The 23,720-nt window shown below is 36.4% G+C and overlaps 1 protein-coding gene across 5 annotated transcripts in view; it reads right to left on the bottom strand.

Annotated features, from left to right (window-relative positions):
• CYLD (ubiquitin carboxyl-terminal hydrolase CYLD) overlaps positions 1–23,720 on the bottom strand; it is a 451,655-nt gene that overhangs the window by 69,622 nt on the left and 358,313 nt on the right. For all 5 annotated transcript variants that reach the window (XM_090407955.1, XM_090407951.1, XM_090407953.1 and 2 more), the window contains one exon: positions 14,081–14,189. In XM_090407955.1, coding sequence (XP_090264081.1) covers positions 14,081–14,189 — 109 coding nt within the window. The remainder of the gene's footprint in view (positions 1–14,080; positions 14,190–23,720) is intronic.

Below are 23,720 nucleotides of genomic sequence, written 5' to 3' on the forward strand. Positions count from 1 at the left end.
TTAGGCAAGAGTTAGTGAAAATGAAAAGTGAAATGAAACATCTAGAAGAGGATATTAAACATCTAAAGGAGAGATCAGCCAATGAGAGTGAGAAGGAGGCAGTTAATTTTATGAAGAAAAAGTCAAAGGATAGTGGTATGTCATTGTATGGGGACTCAATCATTAAAGGTGTCATGACTAATAAAGTGCACAAATCATTCTTTCCTGGTTGAACAATGAAACAAATAGCTGATGAGGATATTAAACATCTAAAGGAGAGATCAGCCAATGAGAGTGAGAAGGAGGCAGTTAATTTTATGAAGAAAGAGTCAAAGGATAGTGGTATGTCATTGTATGGGGACTCAATCATTAAAGGTGTCATGACTAATAAAGTGCACAAATCATTCTTTCCTGGTTGAACAATGAAACAAATAGCTGATGAGTTGCAGAAAAAGGAAATAGTGGGCATCAAAATTAGTGGCAGGCATGAGCACAGATGATTAGATGATGATTAGTTGGGGGGGAAGCGGGAGAAAGCTGAAAAGCTGTTCAAAACTCTATAATTACATTGTATAAATGAGACAGTATATTAAGCAATACATAGCCTATATTTGAGTTATAAGTTGACAGTTAGAGTTGAAGGAGATCAATCTGGTATGGATGCTCAGATGTTGATTATCAATCCTGCTGATGTTTAATGGAAAAGCACACCTAAAAATAATAATTAATTAACCAAATTTATTTAACTAATTAGATTATAAGCCAATATTTCACCTTGGTCACCAAGACTTTATGGATACAAAGAAATACAATGTGCTGCTTAACATGTTCATGTGCAGGCACACCAGCAGGAAGGCAAACAGACTGATTTCAAAAGATAGCTCCTACATTACTAATTAGTGCATCTATAGGTGCAGTGGTGAAATCTTGCAAAAGGTCTCACAACGATGGTTTTCTAGTTTTCTAGCAATGTGATGTAGCTGAATTTGTTTAGGTTTGGAGAAGTTGTAGTGTCGTGGTGGATTCCAAAAACAGCCTCACTGATATATATGTTTCTGTATAAGAGTGTAGTTTGTCTTCATTGGATTCAGTGATCTGTATCTATGGCATGGTCTGGGGTGGCAAACAATGCCATGGATACGTATCACTTTTCTCCATTAAACATCAACATGAGTGAAGCCAAAATAAAATATAAGCCAATATAAACATGATGATTATAACGGAGTGATAGCTGAGTTGGAAAACAAAAATGGCTACACGATGATTCTGCTGTATTTTGCAAAAGCATATGACCAAATACCACATGGAACTGTTATACAAATTAGAACAAATGGGGATGAATATGACTTTTTTATGCTACTCCTACCCACGAAAGGTTATTTTGTAAATCTATAGTACATTTTGTACCATGGGTGGGCTAAGGATTTTTTTTTTTCTATTTTTATATATATATATATATTTTTGTATTTTTCATTTCTTTATTTTTTTACATAGTCTGGAAACTGCTCTTGAGACTAAACATGGAACTTTTTCAAGCCACTTCAGGCCTCCAATAAGCAGGGCAGTGGTCTCACACCAGGAGATGACATTCATCTTCCACCTGAGAGTGATTATGTGACTAAGAGCGTGACTGCTGGACACATATCAAAAATTGGTATACAGAGGAGCATAATCCAGGCAAAAGTTGGTGACTAGCGGTGTGTCGCAAGGTTCAGTGCTAGGATCACAACTGTTTAATTTGTTCATAAATGATATGGGAAATAATCTGAAAGGAAATATTCAGTTGTTTGCTGATGATGCAAAATTAGGTAGAGTGATAGTAAATCAAGGTGATGTGAGAGCTTGCAGGATAATTCAAATAAGCTGACAGTATGGGCAAAAGATAATGGGTTTCAGTTTAATGTGGAGAAATGTAGTTATGTATTTGGAATAAATAGATTATAAGCTGTGTACTGCATTGATTGAACTGCACTCCAGGAAATAGACGATGTTAGGAATTTAGGGGTGGTGGTAGACAGATAGTTGAAGTTTAGAGGATACATTCCTAAGGCATATCATAGGATTACTTGGTTATTTGAAGAACAAACTAACAAGCTGATATAAGGAAGTTGTTATTCCTCTCTATAATGCTGTGATACATCCACATGTGGATTATTGTGCTCAGGTCTGGTCTTCTAGGTTTCTTGGGAATGAGGAAGTGGTGGAGAGAGAGGATTCAGAGGCAAACAACCAAGATGGTAAGTGGTCTGTGGAATGTTCCCTGTGAGGAGAGACTGAGGGTGTGTGGACTGCAGAAGTTGGTTGACAGATGAAAAAAGGAGTTAATAGAAACATTTACCTAACTTAAAGAGTTTTATAGGATTGATGCAGGGAAAGTGTTTCAGCACTTAGCTAGAGGGAGCAGAAGAGGTCATAAAATCAGTTTTTAAAGTTGAATGTCTTTTATTTTTGTATGAAACTCTGTGGAATTTTTTATTGATAGAAAAAACTGTTAAAAACTGATTTGTTAATTAGCTTTGACATTACATTGTCTCTCTTCTCACAAACATTCCCCACAAAGAAACAATAGAATTATTAACTCAAAAATTTCCTTCTGATATAGTTGAATTATTCAAATTTGTTATTACACCCGGTTACTTCACCTGGAAAGGCCAAACTTACAAACAAGAAGAAGGAACAGCAATGGGATCTCCTTTATCATCATACTTAGCAAACCTGTTTCTAGAACACCTTGAAGAAAAAATATTCACTTTTGAACCCAAACCAAAAATTTGGTTACGATATGTCGACGACGTATTTGCAGTCTGGGATCATCCCGAACAGGAATTACAATTGTTTCTAGATAAAATAAACCTTCATCATCCTTGCATCAACTTTACGCTAGAAAAAGAATCTCCACAGGGTATCTCCTTTCTGGATTTACACATTCAAAGAAAAGAAGACGGTGCCATCACCACATCTGTCTATCGCAAGCATACATTTTCAGGTCGCTACATTCACAATTCTTCTGCTCATCATCCATCTCAGAAATTTGGCATCATTAAATCACTAGTTTCCAGAGCACACAAATTCTGCTCCTCTGAAGATTCTCTAAACCAAGAACTAGAAATAATCAAAAATACAGCCATACTAAATGGATATAATCTTAAAACAACTCAAAATATTATCAGTCACCTTCCCACACATCAACCCATACAAGAAGTAGTCCATATGATTCCCATACCTTATGTCAACAGCATCTCCGAACGTCTTTCAAAAATTATGAAGAAATACAATTTTGCCACTACTTACAAACCTATCAACCAAATCTATAACTTGTTACCTTCTCCTAAGGACAAACTCTCACCTCTGATGTTAGCTGGCATTTATGAGATCCCATGCTCCTGCAAATTGTCTTACTTTGGTCAGAAAGGTAGATCTGTTCAGAAATGCATCTCAGAACATCAAGACCACATTTGTCTTTTCAAACCGCAGAAATCTGGTCTCTCCCAACACAGAGTTGAAAATCCAAACCATAGGATCCATTGGGAGAAGTCAAAACTTTTACACAGATCTTTATATAAATATGAACGTTTATATAAAGAAAGTGCTGAAGCCCTACTACACAGACCAAATTTAAACCGCAACGATGTTCTTACTATTCCTGAAGTATGGGAAATTGTCATACAAAAGTGTGTAAAATAATCTTTATATATATAAGGGTCAAAGCTGTGTAACTGAGAGGAGACCTCCACATGGCCTTTAAGGAATGTGGAGAACCGACCAGGGCTTCTGACCTAATGTCCAATCCTCACCTTCTCGTGGTGCACCCTGTTGGGTATCTACTTGGATACTGAACGGACGAGGATAGGCTGGCAATATGAGATTTAGCCGAACAAATTGTATTTTTATTGGTTAAACCAAAATAAAAAATGATGGAACAACATGACAAAATTTCATGCCGGCTGGGGCGTCGCCCGGTTAAACAAGGCCCCCGTTGTTTTCGCCAGGGAACCAGGGCGAACAGCGAAAAGTCAGCTAGTGGAACAAATCTGAAAATAAACCCCAACTCAACATCACCAGAGTTAAAGATCAGTACTATCAACATAAGAAGCCTGAATGGCAAAGAAATGGAGCTAGTTGAGGAATTAGATAAGTACCAGATCGACATAATAGGGGTGACTGAAACAAAAAAGACCAAAACTGGTGAGATCGTTCTGAGCAATAAATACAAAATGTTATATTCAGGCAATTACAATTAAGGAAAAGAAGGGATAGCCATAGTATTCAACACAAAATACGAGGGGAATCTTCTTGAATGGCAGTCAGTCTCAAGTAGAGTAATGTGGGCAAATATGAGAATGGGGAACTGGACAATGAGACTTATTTGTGTTTATGGTCCCACAGAAGGTTCTACTAAGGTAGAAGTGGAGGAATTTTTTGAGGTTTTAGAAAAAGCAACTGACACACAAAAAAAATGAACAGTTAGTATTTGTTGGGGATCTAAATAGCAGAGTAGGAAATGATTGTGAGACATACAAAAATATTTTGGGAAAATTTGGAGAAAAGAGCAAAGCTAATAATAATGGCAAATATCTGTTGGATTTCTGCTCAGGACATGGACTGGTTATTACTAACACCATGTTCCAACATAAAAATGTGCACAAATTCACATGGAGAGAGGAGGCTAGGAATAAGAAAAGTCTCATTGACTATGTTATTGTTGATAGTGATATTTTCTCCCTGGTGCAGGACACCAGAGTGTACAGAGGATTTGAAATTGGAAGTGATCACTATTTAGTCTTGAGCAGGATAAAATTGAATTTCACATTGAAAAGAATAACATGTAAGAAAGTTTTAAAGCGAATAAAAGTTGAGCAGCTCTCAGATGTGAACTGTAGACTAAAATACACAAAGATTATTGAAGAAAAAATGAAAGAGTTTGAGAATAGGAATCAAACCTTGGAGATTCAGTGGCAAACTCTGAAGAAAACATTGATTGATTCTGCCAGAGAGGCATGTGGTGAGGTTGTCTGTAAGGATAAAAAAATCAGAACTCCCTGGTGGACACAGGAGGTTAAAGAGGCAGTGAAGGAAAAGAAGAAAGCATACCAAAAGTTCCTGTCAAATAAGTCAGCTTGTGCTGTTAGAGAATATAGAGACAAATCCAAGAATGCTAAACACTGTGTAAAACTTGCTAAACAAAAGTCATGGAAAGACTTTGGTAAGAACATAGAAAATAAATATCAAGAAAGTAGCAAGATATTCTGGAGGTTGCTGAAGAAGTTCAGAAATGGAGAAAAGAGTGCTATAAAAGGAATTAGACATGACAAAGGTAACATGAAAAGAAGAGAAAAAGATATCCTTGAAGTATGGAGTAATTACTTTGAAAAACTGCTAAATGAAACAAGCAGTGATGACAGCACGGTGGTAAAAAACACTGACCAGGCATGCAGTCAGGAATACATATCCATACTTGAAGTAGAAAAAGCCATCAAAGGCTTGAAACGTGGAAAGGCAGCAGGAGTAGATGATATTCGACCAGAAATGCTGAAGTATGTTGGTATAAGAGTCTTACAGTGGCTGCACGGCATAGTTCAGAAAGCCTAGACAGAGGGACGAATTCCCGATGATTGGAGTAGAGCTCTCATAGTACCCATATATAAAAAGGGAAAATAAAACTGCATGTGAGAATTACAGCGGTATTTCCCTACTGAGTTACCTGGCAAGATCTATGCAAGTATACTTGAGAAACGGTTGAGAAGAATTGTGGAAGAAAAGCTTGGTGAAGAACAAGCTGGATTCAGGCCAAATAGAGGCTGTCAGGATCAGATCTTCACTTTACGACAAATAGTTGAGAAAGCATGGGAATATAACAAAGATCTGTATTTAAGTTTTGTCAATCTGGAAAAGGCATATGACAAGGTGCCAAGAGAGAAGCTATTCAATACGCTGCAGTTATATGGTGTCAATGGGGCATTATATCAAGCAATACTTAGTCTTTATTTGAGTTGTAAGTCAGCAGTTAGAATTGAAGGAAGTACAGGAAGATGGTTTAATGTTAAATCTGGTGTGAGACAAGGATGTACATTATCCCCTCTGTTATTCATTATCTATATGGATCACATTATGAAGGAAAGTAGTATTAAACATGATATCAAAATTGGAGATGTTAATGTCAGCTCTTTGCTTTATGCGGATGATGTTATACTTCTAAATAAATCTGTTACAAGTCTGCAAGATTCTCTGACTAAATTGAATAGCTGTTGTAATAGATATGGTATGAAGGTCAGCAATAAAAAGACAAAGACAATGAAAATAGGCAGAATCATTGAAAATGTCAACTGTTTTGTGAATGGAGAACCTGTGGAACAAGTAAAACATTTTAGCTATGTAGGGACGATTTTTAGTGAAGATGGTAAATTAAATATAGAAATAGACAACAAAATCAGCAAAGCTGGTATGGTGGGAAGTCAATTGAATAAATTCATATGGAATAAGAGAGAAATTAGTCGGAACACTAAATTAGCTGTATACAAGACAGTGTTCAAACCAGTTTTAACTTATGGATCTGAGAGCTGGGTCAGAAGTAAAACACTTGACCAAAGACTAGAGACCACAGATATGAGAGTCCTGAGAAAGATTATTGGCGTGAACAGATGGCATCAATGGCAATATCATATTAAAAACGAGGATATTAGAAAAGAACTTGACATTGTCAGCATCCAGGAATGCGTTAGCAGAGCTAATCTCAGGTGGTATGGTCACTTAAACAGAATGGGCGAGGAAAGATTAGCAAAACAAGTGTTCTCTGCCAGGTTGGCAGCAAAACGACTCAGAGGAAGACGAAGATATAGGTGGATTGATACGGTACAAAGTGCCTTAGACGATAGAAATATAAGATCTGATAATGTCGGAGTCTTGACAAGTAACAGACTGATTTGGAGGAAAATTTTAGATAGGAAATTCATAATGATGTAATTTTTTTCATGTAGTGCTATCATATCCTGTACACCCCTTGAGGGTACATGGCAGGAATTTGATGATGATGATGATGATATATATATTATTTTATTTTTAAAATTTTTTTTCAGTTATATTTAATTTACTTCTATAACACGTTACTGCACGCATATTGAGATTCCATTGTAATCATGCGTCCTAACTGTATGTTATTCCTAGTATTGTTTAAACTACTGTACTGATGATGTCCCAAGATGCTTGGGATAAATTATTTACGAATTAAATAGTCATTACTGTGGTTATTACGTGTGTTTTTAGTGAGGAAATATATATACATTATATGGCATGATTATAAATATATAACAAAACATCTAACACTTCAATGGAGGTGAGGATAACATGTGAACTTCATTGCTATGAAAACACTAATTCCATAAAGAAAAATCTCAAATCACTTTCTCTTACTTCTAAAGATGTTCAAATATAATCAAATTTCTCTTCTTCTTCTGCTGACCTATACTTCTTGGCACAAACACATATCACCAATAGTGTTTGCAGCTGCTAAAAAATCCTTTGTAAAATTTTCACCTATACGACTGCTAAAATTGAATAAATGCCAAATCCACTCAACCATACAATACTGTCAAGCATTTGATGAGGGGGTGGACATAAAGTCTCTCTAAGACTGCTTGAATAGTTGCAGTCTTGTAGAGGTAAACCAAATGTTGGTTAACATCAATTTATTGTTGCTCCAAACTTGCCAAACCAACTTCTCTTCCTGCTCTTTCATCACATCTACCTTTGTTTTTTGGAACAGCCTTTCTTGCTCTATCTTCCTACAGATTTCCTTCTTTCTTCTTACTTTTTTGCCTATACATGATGTACTATAAGTTTTGTGACTCTGTGTGTGTGTGTGGATCAGATGTAAAAAAAAAAAAAATAATGATATAATGTCAACACACCTAAGTACTTTTGAATGTTATTATTTTTCTTATTATTATTCTAAGATATGGCTATTTTGTTTCTTCATTTCAGTTATCTTTCTTGCTGGAAAATCAAATGGATGACTGAAAAAAAATAAACTTTAATTTGATAATTTTGTGTGGGGGATTGATAATATAATTCACCAACACTCTGCTTTGTTTACCCATGATGGTGAGGGATTAGTGTAATGTCATTATTGGTCTGTTTTCTCATTATGAGAGTGTTGAACTGTTTTTTGTTTTGTTGAGCTCAATAGACATCTCTTTAACTTGGCTCAACACATGCAGTGCCACTGATGCTTTAAAGCATCAAACTGGTATTTGCGTATGTAACACTGCAGCTTCTAAGCATTGTAAGACACGTGTTTCTGTGCTGCTTAATTCAGTCTGGCCAGGGTGGTTGAATCGTGTGGGTGTGTAGGCACTGTGGCAGGGTCATTCTGAATGGCTTAAGGATATTCTGTTATAAATGAGTGGTAGTGAAAATGTGTTAAGTAAATGAATGTGTGTGTGAAAGAGAAAGTGAAAACCATATTGTAGATGTCTGATCAAGGTTATTCTATTAAGATTTTGTTATACTTGGAATAATTTTTTGACATCAGCTAAAATATTTTAATATAAGGTTTATTTGTTAAACAGTTGAATCTATAAAAAAAAAAAAAAAATCACTACAAATCCTAAGCATAATGATAAGGGGAAAAGAATAATCTGTTTTATTCTTTAGTCTTATATATATATATATATATATATATATATATTTAGGAATATATTGTAATTATTACGATTATTATTATTACCATGGAGTCCTTAGACTCATGTTCAGGGAGGTTCTAAACATCATGCCAAGCACTATCCAACATTTGCACAGTATCTATCATACTTTGTTTTTAACTCATTCACAGTCATGGCACCTACAACAGACTGGCAGCATCAGTGCAAGTATTGTATATTGATGTGGAATATCCCGTATATAAATTACGGGAAGTTTATATATGCTAAGTGATGCTTTTAGAAGTTTACAGTATATATGTAATTCATTTACATTTATTCTGCAAGCACAATTTATGTAAGTTAACACAAGTTAGAAGGAGAAAAATACACATGTTCATTTTTACTAAGCATCAATTCCACATCAATACAGAATACTTGCTTGTACTGATAAGAAGAAATAAAATTAAACACTACTAATAACATAACTTTCACTTAAAAAAAAAAAAAAAAAAAAAAAAAAAAAAAAAAAAAAAAAAAAAAAAAGCCATTCACTAAAATTTGTACATCTATTTCTAATAAGTCATCTGAAAAATTTTTAGCCAAGGCAATGATAAATACTCCCTGTCCAAATAAATACTTTTGCATAATAGTAATGTCAAGTTAAAAGCATTTAAAAATTTTACAAGTGTGTAGACTAAGTTAGATGAGTTAATTTGGTAACAATAATTTTTAGAATAAAATAAGAGAATTTGAAACAAATTATTTCCCGATCAGGTAATGCAAAAATATATGCATTATTACTAAATAGTTTAGGGAAATAACAACGTAGACTAGGATATATTAAAATAACTTTTTAATACAAATCCAATATTTCAGCAACGTCACATTGCCATTTTCAACAGGAATTTGTGAGCAAGACACGTGCATCCAGGCACAGCAAACAGTAAATGAGGATGAAGCAGGAAGCTATTCTTTCTCCTAAAGTCCTATTGGTGCCCCCTAGCAGGCAATGTTGGTATTCTTGGGCGATTGGGCTGAGGTCTTCTGAGTAGGTTTCTCAAATTTGAGGCAGTCTCATGCAGCCAAATTTGTTGAGGTTTGGATTGTTTCTTAGAGCTGAGGCTGATTCCATGAAAAGTCTTTCGTACTTGTATTTACTACGGTGAATGATCGTGGCTTTCTTCCACCATATTCTATGGCGGGTATCCAGAGCATGGTCTGCAAGACCAGAGTGGCTGTATTGGTGGAACCGGATGTAGTCCTTGTGTTCTGTAATTCTGATATTGGCTGTCCTGCCTGTTTGGCCAAAGTAGGACAGCTTACAGCTGCAAGGGACCTGGTATACACCAGGTAGATCTAGGGGGGGGAAGGTTGGTCTTTAGTGGAGCGGATAAGGGATGCCAATTTCTTATATGGTCTGTAACAAGAAGTTAAGCCGTGTTTTTTTAGGATTTTTGTAATTTTTTCACAGGTGCCTCTGATATAGGGTATGGTGATGGATTTAAAGTAATCCTTGTTGTGAGGTGGGGGGGGGGTTGTGGTTTATTGGTTTCAATATTTTTTGGATTGTTTTGGGAGGGTAGCCATTAGCTGAGAAAGTGTTGAGAATGTGGTTTAGTTCTGTGGTTAGGGCATTGTCATTTGAACAGATAAGTTTAGCCCTGTTGTGTACTGTCTTAATGACACCATATTATTGTGAGGAAGGGTGGTGGGATTGTTGGTGAATGTATCTGCCTGTATGGGTGAGTTTTCTATAGACTGAGAAAACCAAGGGTCCATCAGGCTGGCAGGTGACTAGTGTGTCTAAGAAAGGAAGGCAGTTGTTTTTTTTTCCTCTTCCAGGGTGAACTTGATTCTGGGGTGTTGGTTGTTTAAGTGTGTTAGGAAGGAGAGGAGTGCATCAGAGCCATGTGGCCAAATAGCAAACATATCATCAACATAGCGAAGCCATATGGTTGGTTTTTGTGAGGCAGAGTTTAAGACTTTCTCTTCAAAAGTCTCCATATAAAAGTTGGCCAAGGTTGGGGAGAGTGGAGAACCCATGGCTGTCCCCCCTATTTGTTTGAAGAATTTTCCTTGCCAAACAAAATAGCCTGAGTTCATTGTGAACTGAAATAGGGATGTGATATTGGGAGGAAATTTAGCTTGGATTAGCTCTAAGGATTCTTTGAATGGGACATTTGTCCCATTACGTACCATAGTGGATGACATTGATTCCCCCACATACAAACTAGCTAAACATTTGGCCAAAGCTCTCACACACCTGGCAACACACCTTCATACATAAAAACTCAGCCCACTTCAAAGCCAGCATAGAAAATCTTACACTCAAACACACTGACGTAATGGTCAGCTTTGATGTCTCCTCCTTATTCACAAATGTCCCTCCCAAAACAATCCAAAAAATATTGAAACCAATACCCCCCCCCCCCCTCACAACAAGGATTACTCTAAATTCATCACCATACCCTATATCAGAGGCACCTCTGAAAAAATTACAAAAATCCTAAAAAAAAACACAGCTTAACTTCTTGTTACAGACCATATAAGAAATTGGCATCCCTTATCTGCTCCACTAAAGACCAACCTACCTGGTGTATACCAGGTCCCTTGCAGCTGTAAGCTGTCCTACTTTGGCCAAACAGGCAGGACAGCCAATATCAGAATTACAGAACACAAGGACTACATCCGGTTCCACCAATACAGCCACTCTGGTCTTGCAGACCATGCTCTGGATACCCGCCATAGAATACGGCGGAAGAAAGCCACGATCATTCACTGTAGTAAATACAAATACGACATACATTTACTTGTATTTACTGTAGTAAATACAAGTAAATACAAGTACAAAATTCCATGAAATACAAGTACTTTTCATGGAATCAGCCTCAGCCCTAAGAAACAATCCAAACCTCAACAAATTTGGCTGCATGAGACTGCCTCAAATTTGGGAAACCTACATCAGAAGACCTCAGCCCAGTCACCCAAGAATACCAACATTGCCCGCTAGGGGGCACCAATAGGACTTGGGGAGAAAGAATAGCTTCCTGCTTCGTCCTCATTTAGTGTTTGCTGTGCCTGCATGCACGTGTCTTGCTCACAAGTTCCTGTTGAAAATGGCAACATGACGTTGCCAAAATATTGGATTTGTATTAAAAAGTTATTTTAATGTATATCCTAGTCTACATTGTTATTTCCCTAAACTATTTAGTAATAATGCATAACCAACGTCTAAGCCTTTCCACTAAAAATATATGCAGTAATGAAAATTTTTAAACACTATTGACGACATAGCACACATGAAATTTATATAATTTTTAGGAGTTTTAAATTTAGCACTTTTTTATTTAATGATATTTACATTTTTATAATACTGCATTTTATATTCCTTTCTGCTTATGTTTACGTCTTAAAATTATCACCTACGTTTATATTAGTGTTTATACCACACACACACACACACACCTTCAAGAAAAATTGCTCCCATTTGGTTTGGTGTGACATTACATTCAGTAATATTTAAAAGTAAAGGCCAAATCATATGACTCTAAGAAACTGAAAGTATTCCTAGCTCACAGTTTTGTTTTAAGTTTAATTCTAATTTTAAATTTAATTTTTTTAAAAGCAATGGAGGTGACTACTTTATTGCAAATGAGAAATCTTTACAATCCATAAAAATTCCTCATGGATATTTGAATAGAAAGAACTGGAAGTGACTCATATGCAAGAAGACATATATAATGGGGAAAAAGTTCTGTATTAAATTTTGAGACTTTCTGAATCAAGAAAATGTTTTTGAGGTTTTGAGCTAATGCATATAAAATGAAGAATAAGATGCAGCCAAACAAGAAATACCTAATAAAAGCCATTAGATGCATAAATAAAAAAATGTTTAATTTTGCTGCTTAATATTCAGAATACACTCAGTATTTTTGAATAAAATTTGATCTTTGTTGCCTTCTATTAGATAATGTTAAGTCTATTTCTATTTGATTATGCTGTATAATGAAATTTGCTTCTGAGCAAAAGTAGGTGATTTCACAATAAATCCACATGCAGCATACGAAACTGACATCCATATTATTCTATTATGTATACTTTGCTTATTAAAAACTCTGGTTCAAAAGAAATCAGCAGTACTATGAGTCATTTCAAGGTTCAGGAGTCTACAGGGCATACAAATATGCAAGGAGTATATTATTACATTATACAAACAGTCTACTGAGAGAAATTTGTGCATTAATGCACTACCATGAAGAGCAAGAGATAGGAGGTAGATGTAGCTACCGTTCAGAGCACCATGTATGCTTTTGCGCCCATGTCATTTAGAATTTGCTTTCTGTTTAATGGCACTGCATACTTAAAGAGGCTTCATAAAGAGTGTTTTGGTGCAGTCACTTGCATAAAGGGCAGGATGCATGATGTCTCACAAGTGAATAAACAGTGAAGACTCATTTTGCTATGTCTGTAGGCATGTGTTATAAAGTGTCTACAAAATAAGCATCCACTGCTCTGATAAAAATAAAAGCATACGATTGTAGTTTGCCTGCATGATGACAGATTAGCAATGCTGTGCAGCAAGCTTGCTCAATATTTCAGAGTATACATTGAGTCAATAAAATTTGATATTCCCACAATATGGAAGAAGGCAAAAGACCATGCAATGGTCTGTTAAACAAACATCTCTGGCTTTAATGCAAAGTTGACATGTAATAAAATATACAAACATGTCATAAGAACAGTACCTCATGATAGTTTCTTCCTAAAACCACCTGAGACATGGACTGAACATGAAAAATCACTTCACTGACAGACTACTGATTACCTAAGCAGAGATTAATGATTTTTTGCGAGATCTGAATCCTACCAAAGTAGAAGACTACAAGGAAGACATTTTCAACTTGAAACCCATGAAAGGCTGTAAATCTATAATACATTTGGATTAGCGGTGTGAGCGGATCAAGAGTTAGATAACAAGGAATCCTGATCAAGAAACCAAATATGGAACTGTTTCCAGCTGTTACTTTCAGGTCTCCAATAAGCAAAATGGTAGTCTCATATAGGGTAATGAAATTCATCTATCACCTTAAGGGCATCTGCAAACATTGATAATATACAATTTTGATTCTTGAAACACTGCAGAGTAACAGGACACTACGAAGCTCTTTAGAATTCAGCACATCAAAATTAATTAAATTCACCTACTTTCACTTTAAAGTAAACATAGATTTTCAACATGTTTGTGAGTTCTGTTATCTGTGTATACAATGATCATTCCTGCATTTTTTTTATTTATTTTTTTGTGTGTGCGCGCGTGCACGCACCGGTGTTAAAATTGCATTGCAATATGACTGCAGTACCATTTTATCAAAATTACACTGTCTTATTTTCAGAAATTAATTTGTTCATAATCAATATGCATCCACATTTATATTTATATTTATATTTGAATGAGACATACTTACAGTCTTCTAGTACATCTGTAATATCAAGATACTGACTAGGAATGATACGAGGATACATCTTAAATTGTTTCCCAAATCTTGGCATTTGTATTAATAAACAGGGTGGAACCTAAAACAAAATCATACATACTTCATTGTTCACCATTACAACAGCTATCTAATTACTATAAATTCATATGATTGTTCAATACATGAGAAAAATTTGAGGATTAATTAGTATAAACTCTAGTATAAATTCTCAAATTTGAGGATTTATAAACTAAGCTATGCACTTGTTTTAGCAGGAATTTATAACTAGTAAGTAAACACGGGATAATGAAAAATGGAACATTGTCAAAAAATTGGAAACTGCACTTCTAATAAAGTGATATGGAAATTATATTCTTGGTTTAATCCTTTATCCAAGTGTAAGCAAAGTTTGCACGTGAAGTATCTTCACAGCTGGGCTATTTGCATAGAGAGTCTAATGACTTCACATCAATTGCATTAGTATTGGTATCTCTTCTGGTTCTGGCTTCCACTGATGAGATCTCAATAAAGGTTGAAACCGATCTCGATAGTGGCCCTTCCCATAATGCATAACATTATACATGTCTGAAGGGGTGTGCTTTGCATTGTGGGAGACTAAGGCAACTGATGTGAAGTAATTAACCTCTATAAACAAGTAGCTCAGTTGTGAAGATACTTCACATGCAAACGTAGCTTACACATGGATAAAGGATTAAACCAAGAATTTAATTTCTTGGCATCTTTAATTTACAGTCTAACCAAGTGAAAACACTTTCAACATCTATCTCTGATCCAGAGTATTTCAATAATAAGGTGATACACTTTTTCACTACTTGTATATGAGAAATATATGATTTCTGCACTACTTCAACCTTAGTATTTCTTCTGGGTTTGGCTCTCATTGATGACACCTTGAATATTGGCAAGATAAGTACTGTGATTTTCTTTCCTATGTTGTTCACTTTGATATTTTAATTTTATTTTACTGGTGCTAGCAGTGGTTTCACTCTCCCCCGTCACCAACCAGTGCTGGATTTTTAATCTACTTATTAAAATTGCTGGTAGTAGTAGTACAGTTAACATATGCATTATGAGATTACTTTTGGCTATATCACAGCTGCCATTTTATAGTAGCTCAAATATAGCACTTGCTGGTGGTCTACAATTGTTTCTATATCACAGGATTATTTAATTTTCAGTTTTATGAATGAAAGGTTTTTCTTATAATCAAACACAAAGGTTTTAGTCTTTTCTCGCTGAGGTAATGGTACTGTTGTGTTGAAAAAAAATGATCAGTCGCCTTTTTTTTTCCCACCCAACATTGAGTTATCTCAGAAGGAGTGGATAAGGACATGCTTATGCCTCCGGATGGGAAATGTACTGACTAATGTCCCAAGAACATGTAAATATCCAAGTGTGTAAGCTCTGAACAGTGTTAAAATAACCCATGAGTTTAATAGAGAATAGTTGTAAATGAATTAGAATATAAAATCATGTATAAATTGCCAAGTAAATATGTATAAGCTAGAGCATGTTTTAAGCCATGTAAAAACAGTCCGTGGCCACGGTGTCCAATCGGCAGTCGCCGTATGCGTGACAACACCGCCGAGTGAGGGAGCTGTTCTGAGGTATAAAGGTTTCGGCGGGGATTCGAATCGCTCTCTTGTCTCTTGTCTCCAGGTTTCGTCGGCACCTAGTTTCCTGTCGGAGAGCTGTGTAGAGCTTGCCGCCACGTGTGTAGTAAGAATCCCCCCTTGCTATGTATGCGACGTGAGCCAAGGCTGCAACTACAATGTATTCAGATCCATAAGAAGAAAGAGCCATTGATGAGATCAACGTCAGTGTTCAAACCTGTGTATGAGTGTTTTTGGTTCGTATGGAAACAAAGGAATAGCAAAGCTGCCATCAGTGAAGACACTGTAAGCAGACCAGAATATCCAGTTCAAGGCAAGAACGGTAAGCGTAAGATTTTCTTATGTTAATTGTTCGATTAAAGTAACCGTGGGGTAAGGAAGCAGAAGTTAAGGAAACATGCTATTTCCATGTGGTGCTATGAGAACAGTCTGTGATTGAGAAGAAAGCATATTAGGCTCCAGGCTAACAGGAGGCCGAGGCCCGAACTGTTCGTGTGATTTAGGAACAGTAATATTATATGGTCAGAATGGAATTAAATGTTAGCTAAATATTTTGGAGGGAGGATTAAGTAAGAATAAGAAGTATTACTCTAGAGAAGTTCATGTCAGAATTATTGAGTTGTCTTGTGTATATGTGCAATATTACATGTGTGATGATATTAGGTAACTTAGTTATAAGAGTCTGAGAATAGATGTACGTATTGAAGTGAGAAATTCATGTCAAGTAAGGGACTATAACATAGAAGTTTTGGATGTGATTAATTAAGTATATGGGAACCCAGACTCTTTTAAGATTAAGGATTTGATTAACATATATACTTGTCTTTGTGCCATAATAAATGTGTTTCTTTATATACAATCAAATGAGTTTGTCATCTTTTCTGCAGATGAGCTACCATTTGAAAACTTGCGTACCGTGCATTAAAGGGGAAACCAATAGTGGTATAAGAATTGGGACCACGACTGCATGCCTCATGATCCCTACATTTTCTTTAAGTATCCTTGGATAATGTGTCAGAGTTTAGTTGCTGGCTGGCGCAGTCTTTAATCAATACAAATTTGTCGGCAAACGAATATCTGATAGTAAGTGATACAAAAAAATTTAATGTTAACTGTAAAGTTAAAGTAAAGACAGAGATATAACAATAAGGCAGTCATATAGTCACACAGACCACACACGATATATATAAAACGAGAATATAACAGTACCAATTTCTCAAAGGATGCAAACTCTAGGAATTGAAATTCCAAGACATGAAGAAGCGAGACAGGTGACTAAGGTTTTAAAAGAGATAGTAGGGCTAGTAAGATTTATTCTTTCATGTCATACAGTGGACAGAAATATTTAATTGTAGTTAAAGATGTGGAAAGGAATAAACTATTACAGGGATTTACATTTGAAGGCAGCACAGTAATTCCTGTAATGGTGGAAAACCTGGTTAAAACAGTAAAAATCAAGAGATTTCCAATGGAATATGTACTACAGAACAGTAATGAAATTCTTATCCAGAGATTCTCAAAATGGGATAAAATCAGTAGCACACTAAAGGGCCAAAATATCAGGCGAAGATCCAAACTGGTTTACTGGTGAGGTCACTTTCACCATTAAGATGCCTGTACAAACTTTTATCAACATTGGTACAACTCAAATTATGGTGAACTATTCCTAAGTACAGAGGAAGTGCCTGCATTGTGGTTCATGCATATTGCTAATCAGTGTCTCAAACCATGTCAGAAATGGGAAAGTTCTGAACATCACATTACCACCTGTCCTTGAAGAACTTTTGCTGAAAGAGTGGGAGCACCAGTAGAGCCAATTAGAACAACATATATATTGAAGAGGTATAAAGAAGAGTTCCTGGATTTTCTAGTTCGGTCTAGTAAAGATAGTGCTTTCAAACAAACTATATTTGGTAAAATCACAAAAATTGCATAGAATAATGAGCCAGAAATTAGTCCCAAAATTCAGAAATGCAAGAGCCACTTTTGCAGTCAAATATGGATGGAACAACATGAGCTGAAATTACTAATAATTATTATTATTATTACTATTATTACGGGCAACTCCAGGGAGTCATTAGACTCATCGAGGGAGGACCCAAATCATATTCATCACAACTATCTGACATTCATACAGTATCTATCATACCTCGCCTTAAACTCATTCACTGTCACAGCATCCACTACAGACTCAGGGAGCGCATTCCACTCATTCACTACTCTAAAAGTAAAGAACCCAGCTCTAACACCTTTACTAACCACACTTTTGCCCAGTTTCCATGGATGTCCCCTAGTCCTCCCACAACCAGCCCTGTTCTCAAAAATATCTTCTGAATTAATTTTATAGAAACCCTTCAGTAATTTGAATGTCTCAATCATATCTCCCCTCCTCCGCCTATCAACCAATTTTTGCAACCCACAAATCCTCAACCTGTTCTCATACGGTTCATTCCACAGACCTGCTATCATCTTGGTCACTCGCCTCTGGATCCTCTCCACATCCTCCCCATCAAGAAGAAACCTAGGTGACCAAATCTGAGCACAGTAGTCTAGATGGGGTCTTATCAAGGCTCGATAGAGAGGAACAATAACCTGCTTGTCTCTGCTTGTCAACGTATTCTTCAGCAACCAAGTGATTTGATGAGCTGTTTTGGTCACTTTTGCAATGTGTCCCCTAAATTTCAATTCCTTATCCACCAACACTCCTAAATCTCATGCCTCATCAATTTCCTGGAGCAGGGTTCCACCAATGCAGTCAACTGCCGCCAATCTTTTCACCCCAAAATGCATAACCTTACATTTTGCCACATTAAACTGACATCCATTCTCCTTAGCCCAGACCTCCAATCTATCCAAATCATCCTGCAAAATTTTGACGTCATCTGCATTCACTATTGCCCTACCCAACTTCGCATCATCCGCAAACAAATGAACTGTTCCTCTCAGATCATTTCCTATATCATTTATGAACAAATTAAACAGCAGTGGTCCAAGAACAGATCCTTGTGGCACACCACTAGTCACAGGCCGTCTTGTGGACTCTACTCCCGAGTAAACCACTCTCTGATATCTCTCCGTCAACCACCCTCCTATCCATCTCACCAACCCTATGTCTATTCCCATATGCTGCAATTTACTGATTAGAATTCCATGTGGAATCCTGTCAAAGGCCTTGGCAAGGTCCAGTAGAATCACCGTAAACCCATTACCCTTATCCAGTTCAGCCGTCACTGTGTTATAATACGTGAGCAAGTTACTGAGGCATGACCTACCCTTCACAAAACCATGCTGTCCCCGATACAGTATCCCATTTTCTTCAATCCAATCTTGTATTTTCCTTTTGACTATTTTCTCTAAGACCTTGACAATGATTCCTGATATGCTAATCGGTCGGTAATTTACAACAGCAGTCTTGGAACCACCTTTATGCAGTGGAACTATTTTCCCCTCTTTCCACCCGCTCGGGACTAACCCAGACCCGAGACTCAAATTAAACAAAATGGTCAAGGGTACTCACAATTCTTTAGCTGCTTCTCGTACAACACGAGCTGGTATACCATCCAATCCCACAGATGTATTGACATTGAGGTTATGCAATAGACTACTCACCTCCACTTCATTAACCACAATTCCTGTATAATCTACTGGTTTATTCGTTTCTGCAATGTCACCACCTGGATGATATACTTTTGCAAAGTGCTCACTCAGTAACTCAACTATCTCAACTGATTCAGTTACCTCCCTACCATCGGCATTCTTTAAAATCAATCTGCCATGTACATTTTTCCTTTTACTTGCTACATATCTAAAAAACTGTTTAGGATTCTCTTTAGCCTGCATGGCCAATGTTCTTTCGTAATCCTTTTTTGCTTTTCTTACCACACTCGTCACCCTTCTGGCCTGCGCTTTATACCGTTCATGTGCCTGCCGGTCACCCTTCTCCTTAAATTCCCTCCATAGTTGTTTCTTTTTTTGCAACTCAAGCTTAATGGTGTTATTCATCCATTTGACCCCTACGTGATTTATTATTCGGACTCTAGGTATACAGTCAGCCATTGCTTCATGCAAGCACTTCTTAACTACCTCCCATGCACTATCAACTTCTAGTCCTTGCAGTTGTACATGCCATGGCACTGAACCAATCAAACTCCTAAGCTTGTCATACTTTCCCGCCCAATAATTCCACACGTACCCTGTCTTAATTGAAAATTCTACACCTTTAGCCACCTCCCAAGTTAAGACCCTATGATCACTCTCACCGATTGGTGGCAATGTGGTCATATTTGTTACAGCCAAATCCTCAGATGTAATTACTAGGTCAAGCACTCTCTGACCCCTAGTATTTTCCATTACATGCTGTCGCAAATAGTTATCCCTTAATAACCGCATAAAATCCAGTTCCTTCCTCCCATGTGTCCTCTCCTCACTCCAATCAATGCGACCATAGTTGAAATCTCCCATAATAATCACCCTCCTTCCACCCATTTCTTCTATTTGCTTGTGCATACTGTCACCACCATCTTTTCCATCACCTGGTCTATAGCAGCACCCAATTGTATATTTAGTTCTGCTAGCCACAATCTCACACCAAATGGCCTCAAATGTGCTCTTTTCTCTATCCTGCAATTCAACTTCTATTCTCCTTGGCTGGAGCTCATCAGCTATCATCAACAATACTCCTCCCCCCATTTTATTCTCTCTGTCATTCCTGAACACACTATACCCATCACATTCAATCCCACTAGTTATATCATCTACAGTCAGCCATGTTTCACTAATACCTATAACCTGTGGTCTGGAAGTGCCAACCATGGCCAAAAACTCTTCCTTCTTGTTCCTAATACTCCTAGTATTAGTGTACATGAATTTAAGACCCCCATTAGCCCCAACCCTACCTTGATGCCTTATATTAACTATCCCACTCTGATTTGTTATCCTTATTTGCTCTGGCATATTATATTCATTCTTACATTCAACTGCCTCCATAAGGACTGTATCTCTACCCACCCACCCTAACAAATCAAGTTTCCCTGAATTTGCACATCCACTACATTCAGCAACACTTTCTCAAGTCTTCTTACACCGTAACCATTCAAATGCAAGCCATCCATCTTATATAGATCCTTTCGCCCATCAAACTCACTCCACACATCCACAAATTCCACACCACTCGTCATACATAACCCACGCATAAAGTCATTTGCAATTATAGCCCTCCTTTTAAACATTTCACTGTCATACCGTGGCAAAAGACTAATCATTCTAACTCTCTCACTCTTTTCTTTTGCTACCTCAAACAATTCATTCAGGTCTTCTATCATTTCCATTTTATCTCCTTTCAAATCATTCGTACCTGCCACAACAATCATTTCTTTCACCCTTTCCTTTTGCTCTCTAATAGACGCAGTTACGTCCTTTATGGTCGCACCAGGTTGGTACGATTTTGTCAAATCCTCTACTAACACACCTCGTACTAACGAGTCTCCATACAGCACTCTATCCTTCATTTTGTTCATGTTCACATTCATACGTCTATTTTTCCTGTCATACCTTTTATTATTGGTTGGTTCATTCAGTCTACTTTTGTTCATGCACTCTAGCTGCTGTTTTGCTCTTTCTATCGCACTATTCAACAACGCGATCTCACTCAATGCATCTATCTCATCTTTTTTGTTCTCTGAGAAACCATTTATACTATCATTCACACTTTCTACATTCACACTCTCACAATTTTCATGTACAACTTTGCTGTTTCTTGTCATATCCCTATTTCCTTCATTTTGAAGGTTGACAAAAATATCACACTCACGATCCGAAATACACTTCAATTCCGCATTCTCCCTACATTTTCTACACACATTCAATCCTTTATCATCATCTAACCACACTCCGACCACACTCCGCAAAGTGTACATTTCACAGCTAGTACACTGACTCATTTCTTTTATGCTACCGTTCTTTGATAACGATGACAAACCTTCATTACTGGCCGCCATTTTCCTACGCACAGGTGCCATATTTATCTGTAACGTGTTTTGTCAAATTAAACGTTATAACACACCAAAAATAGAACTTAGTACAACAACTGAACAGATATAAGATGCAGAAACATAGCTAGAGGGGGGGGAAGACGGAAGGGGCGATCCGCCACGGATGGCACTTTGAATATTTTTGAACTTTTGCAGTTAATTCTAAAATACAGTCTCGAGAACTCAATTCCAACTATTGTAATACTACAGCGAATTTTCCTCACAATTGCTGTAAGTGTTGCTAGTTGTGAGAGGAGTTTTCTAAATAAAAATTACTTAGATTACTATGAAACAGACTTTGACAATTTTGCTAACAGAAAAGCAAGAAAAATAACATTTTAGAATGTTGAAATTAAAGTTAAAAATAAACAGTGTTTTAATTTATTTCTATATACATCGTTTTGAATTTTTGTAGTATTTTTGGTGTAGTATTTTGTAGTATTATTGAAAGGGGTGGCAAAAGCCCCCCCTCTAGCTACACCACTGATAAGATGAATGCAAACAAATGAAAAACTGTTCCACAAGGAGAAACCAGAGAAGAAACAGAAAAGCAAGTAAGACATCTGAAAGAACTTAGAATGCAGATAAGATCATCAAAAAGAAAAGATGAATTAATAAAAAGAAATTGAGGATAAACAAAAAAAATTAAAAGACGTACTAAAAAAGGAACTAAATCTAAAAGAAGACATAATAATAAAAAGGAAAAATGGAGAAGGTTGTGGATCGTCAAATGAAGACTTCTAAGGCTCAGACATAAGGAACCATCTCATGTTAATAAAGGGAAAGTGAGAGATATAATTAAAGAAACAATAATAAAGTTTATTGATTCAAAGTTTTCTCAGTATGATTATTATCTACATGAAATGAAAATAACTAGCTTCCAAACCAAGAACAATAGACAGAAAACTAAAATACTAGAAAGCAACTTTATAAAAACTGGAAAACAATTCACAAGAAGCAGGCTTCACAAATGCTCCTTTACATATTGAAGACCTCATCAGGTTCATCCAAAATCTAAAAGTTAAAGATAGAAGTTGGAAGTTTTTTCACTTAGTTATACAATAAATTCAAGATGCCAAGAAATTATATTCTTGATTTCATCCTTTATCCAAGTGTAAGCAAACAAAGTTTATGGGTGAAGTATCTTCATGAATGGGCTACTTGTATATAGTGGCTAATGACTTCACATCAACTGCCATAGTATCCCATAATGCAATGCACATATCCTTACACACATGTATAATGCTATGCATTCTGGAAAGGGCTACTACCCAGACTGGGTGGTGGAAATATTGACTTCTGCATTACTTCACCCTTGGTATCTCTTCTGGATCTACTTCCCACTGATGAGACCTCAATAAAGGTTAAAACCAGTCTGGGTAGTGGCTCTTTCTATAATGCATAGCATTATACATCTCCATAAGGAATGTGAATTGCATTATGGGATACTAACACAATTGATGTGAAGTTGTTAGCCTCTATATACAAGTAGCCTAATCATGAAGATACTTCATGCGTAAACTTTGTTTGCTTACATTTGGATAAAGGATGAAACTAAGAATATAATTTCTAGAAGTTAAAGACTTACCAGTGACACTTCACTAATCATATCATATCCTTTCTGTGTTGCCTCAATAAATATATGAGGATTCCAGAGGCAAGCTATATGGAAACTTATGCTTTGCAATAATACCAGGTTTTTGTTTCTCCAAGAAACATACTTCTACAGATATAAAAGCTTTTACATATAGATATCCACTTCTTTCTTATTGGAGCTTTGAAAGATTTAATAGGGTTGGAGTAGGAGTTCTTATTCTTGTCGTCCTCCTTGGGTCATTCTGTAATATCCAAAGAAATACAGAAGGGAGAATCTTGATAATAAACTGGAAATATTGTGGATGTGTAATAAGTTTTAAAAATGTTTATGCTCCATCCAATGGAATAGTTAGACAAAAATTCTTCCAGGAA

Source organism: Typopeltis vanoorti, chromosome 18 (assembly GCF_054136105.1).
Source record: "Typopeltis vanoorti isolate ZY-2024b chromosome 18, IOZ_Tvanoo_1.0, whole genome shotgun sequence".
In the NCBI taxonomy this organism is placed as follows: domain Eukaryota; kingdom Metazoa; phylum Arthropoda; class Arachnida; order Uropygi; family Thelyphonidae; genus Typopeltis; species Typopeltis vanoorti.